We start from the raw sequence: 2,471 nt of genomic DNA, 5'->3' as shown, positions 1-2,471 counted from the left end.
CCAGCGAGAGCACAGAGCAGCGGGCAGGCAGTCGGCAGGCCGTCAAGAGGGGTTACCCCGAGCAGCGAACTCAGGAGGGGGGACGAGATCCGAAACGAACTCACTGGGGTGGCGGGGGGGGGGATGGCAAGCGTGATGGGGGCCCTGGGCAGGCTTCCCTGGATGATGACGATGCCTTCGAGGATGGTCTGCTGGTGGAGGAGCTGTCCCTGTGTGGCTCTGCACAGCACTTCTCCCACAGCGGGTTGCGGGTGGTGGAGCACCGGTGTGAAGGCAGCCCTAGCCCCAGCCCCAGGGCCAGCAGAGAGAAGTCACGGGATGTCTCCTCGTCCTCCTGGCCCCAGCACATTGCTTGCAGTACTTTGCACATGAGAGACAGTTGCTCTGTCTCATCGGGGGATCAGCCCACAGACTACGGAGGGAATGGGGAGCAGGCAAGTGGCCACGACTTACTTCACCTTGGTTTGCACAATATTGCACAAACAGCCTGGTTGGACTCTGGTGGGAAGAGAGAGAAGCCAGGGGGCAGCCCAGCTCACAGCAGCTCTGCTAGCAGAGAAGAAGAAGGGCCCGTGGTGGCCAACGGGTGCAAGGGGCCCCCAGCTCCACAGACAGTGCTCAGCCCTGAGCCCAGCAACCTGAGCTCCCTGGAGAAGACTCCCTGCGGGAGCAGCCAGCTCAGCAGCAGCAACTGCCCGGCCAAAAGGAAGCTGCTTCCCACCGCCGAGGTTGTAGCTGACTCCTGCTCTGAGGATGAGAGCCTGTCCCCATTGGCAAGGAAGAAGAGGATCCTGCTGTGCCATCCAGTGCCCACAGCCTGCCGCAGCACTGATGCCAAGGGGGCCCCATTCTGGAATCACCTGCTTCCCGTGGCCAAGGTGAGCATCGTTCATGGGGGGAGGCAGGGAATGGCCTCGTTGGCAATGTGGTCCGTCATGGCACAGCGCCCTGTCCTGCCCCAGTACCGCAGCAGTGGTGTGAGCAGGGCAACAGCTGACAGCCAGCCCTGGGACACTCAGTCTGTAGGTTATCACCAGCTCTTGACACCTTGAGGTCACTGGATCCTCTGCTTGCAACCGGCTCTTTGGCCTGGAGAGCCTTGCTCGGACAGGACATAGCCTCACCACAGCAGGAGTTGGGCACATGGCGTGGGGCCACAGTCAGTGTCTGAGAGCTTCACGTTGTCAGACTTACCGGCAGGCTTGGGAAGAGCAGCTGGCCTCCGTCTGACTGACGAGGAGGAAGGCAGGGGTGGGGGATGGCTTGTGTCCCTGGACGTGATACCCATCAGGACAAGGGTTTGGTGGTAGGGAGCAGGACTGGACATGCTCTGGCCAGGGAGTGGGAGCCCCAGTGCTGTGTGCAGAGGTGCCGCTGGCTTTTCTGCAGTTCTGGGGTGCCCGTGGCGTGTCCCCAGGGTACCACAGGCTCTCAGAAATGGGGAAGACTTCCGGAGATTTGCAAGTACCCTGGCAACTCACGAGCTGCCTGTGATTCCTCTCTGCTTACCCACACCTCCTGACCAGCTCCCTGCCTTCACCACGTCCTGCCAGCTGAGGCTGCAGCAGGCTCATGCCAGTGCTGGCATGCACCTTTCTTTCACTGGGGCATCCCATGGTGCAGGGAGCGACGGCAGAGCTACGCCGGCTTGTGCCGGGAGACACTGTGGATGGGACACAGCTCCATCCCTGCCCCTGTGCCCTGTCTGGTGCCTGTCCCCCAGCCCAGCTGCCCCCCGCACTGCCCTCTCAGAGTGAAGCCCTCCAGCAGCTTCCCTGGGTTTTCCTGCCTGGTCATGCCAGCCAGCTCCATCATCCCTTTGTGTTGTGCTGCCCTTTGTGTGGTTTCCAGAATGGAAAACCCCTGAAAAGGGGACATCTTTAAAAGGAGGCTGCAGTGTGGCCCTGGCTTTAGCCCCCCACCCTACAGCAGTAGGAGCCTGGCTGTGGGCAGGGGTGGGCAGCACGCCCCTCTGCCCGGCGGCACTGCCGAGGACTTGGCATGAATCACTGGGGGACGGGACTTTTCCCGGGCTGGTCGGGGAGCTTTATCGTACGTGTTACCATGCCCTGGCCGATGCAATGGGGTGTTGTCACTGGGGCTGGTCCTGAGACCCGCTTTGCAAGGTGGGAGTCGTGTGCTGCACCCTTGACTTGGGTACCAGCACCCTCATCCCCAGCAGAGCCATTTTGCGGTTGGGGCAGCCCCACATCTCCACCAGACATCGCAGCCCTCCCGCTGCCCTGCCAGCCACCTCTGCCTGCTGATGGGTGCCCGAGGATGGGAGTCTCTCCGATCTGCTGGGACACTTGTGGGGCAATGCGAGGGGTGATGGCACCTCGCAGGGATGCGCAGTTGCTGCCCTAACACGGTTCTCAATTTTGTGTCTCCTCCAGAGCTCTGCAGATTGCACCGGGGTCGGGAGGAGGCTGAAGAGCGGGCTGCGCCTCAAATCGTGAGTGTCCTGGCAG

General features: G+C 62.0%; 1 protein-coding gene across 1 annotated transcript in view; it reads left to right on the top strand.

The window, feature by feature from the left end:
• The window catches only part of FAM214B (family with sequence similarity 214, member B), a gene marked incomplete at its 3' end in the record, with an annotated part of 4,876 nt that overhangs the window by 190 nt on the left and 2,215 nt on the right, over positions 1-2,471 (top strand). The window contains exons 2-3 of the mRNA XM_010161206.1: positions 5-878; positions 2,397-2,455. Coding sequence (XP_010159508.1) covers positions 5-878; positions 2,397-2,455 — 933 coding nt within the window. The remainder of the gene's footprint in view (positions 1-4; positions 879-2,396; positions 2,456-2,471) is intronic.

Source organism: Eurypyga helias, unplaced genomic scaffold (genome assembly GCF_000690775.1).
Source record: "Eurypyga helias isolate BGI_N326 unplaced genomic scaffold, ASM69077v1 scaffold20621, whole genome shotgun sequence".
Classification (NCBI taxonomy): Eukaryota; Metazoa; Chordata; class Aves; order Eurypygiformes; family Eurypygidae; genus Eurypyga; species Eurypyga helias.
Note: the sequence above shows the minus strand (reverse complement) of the source record. Positions and strands in the feature narration are given on the sequence as shown.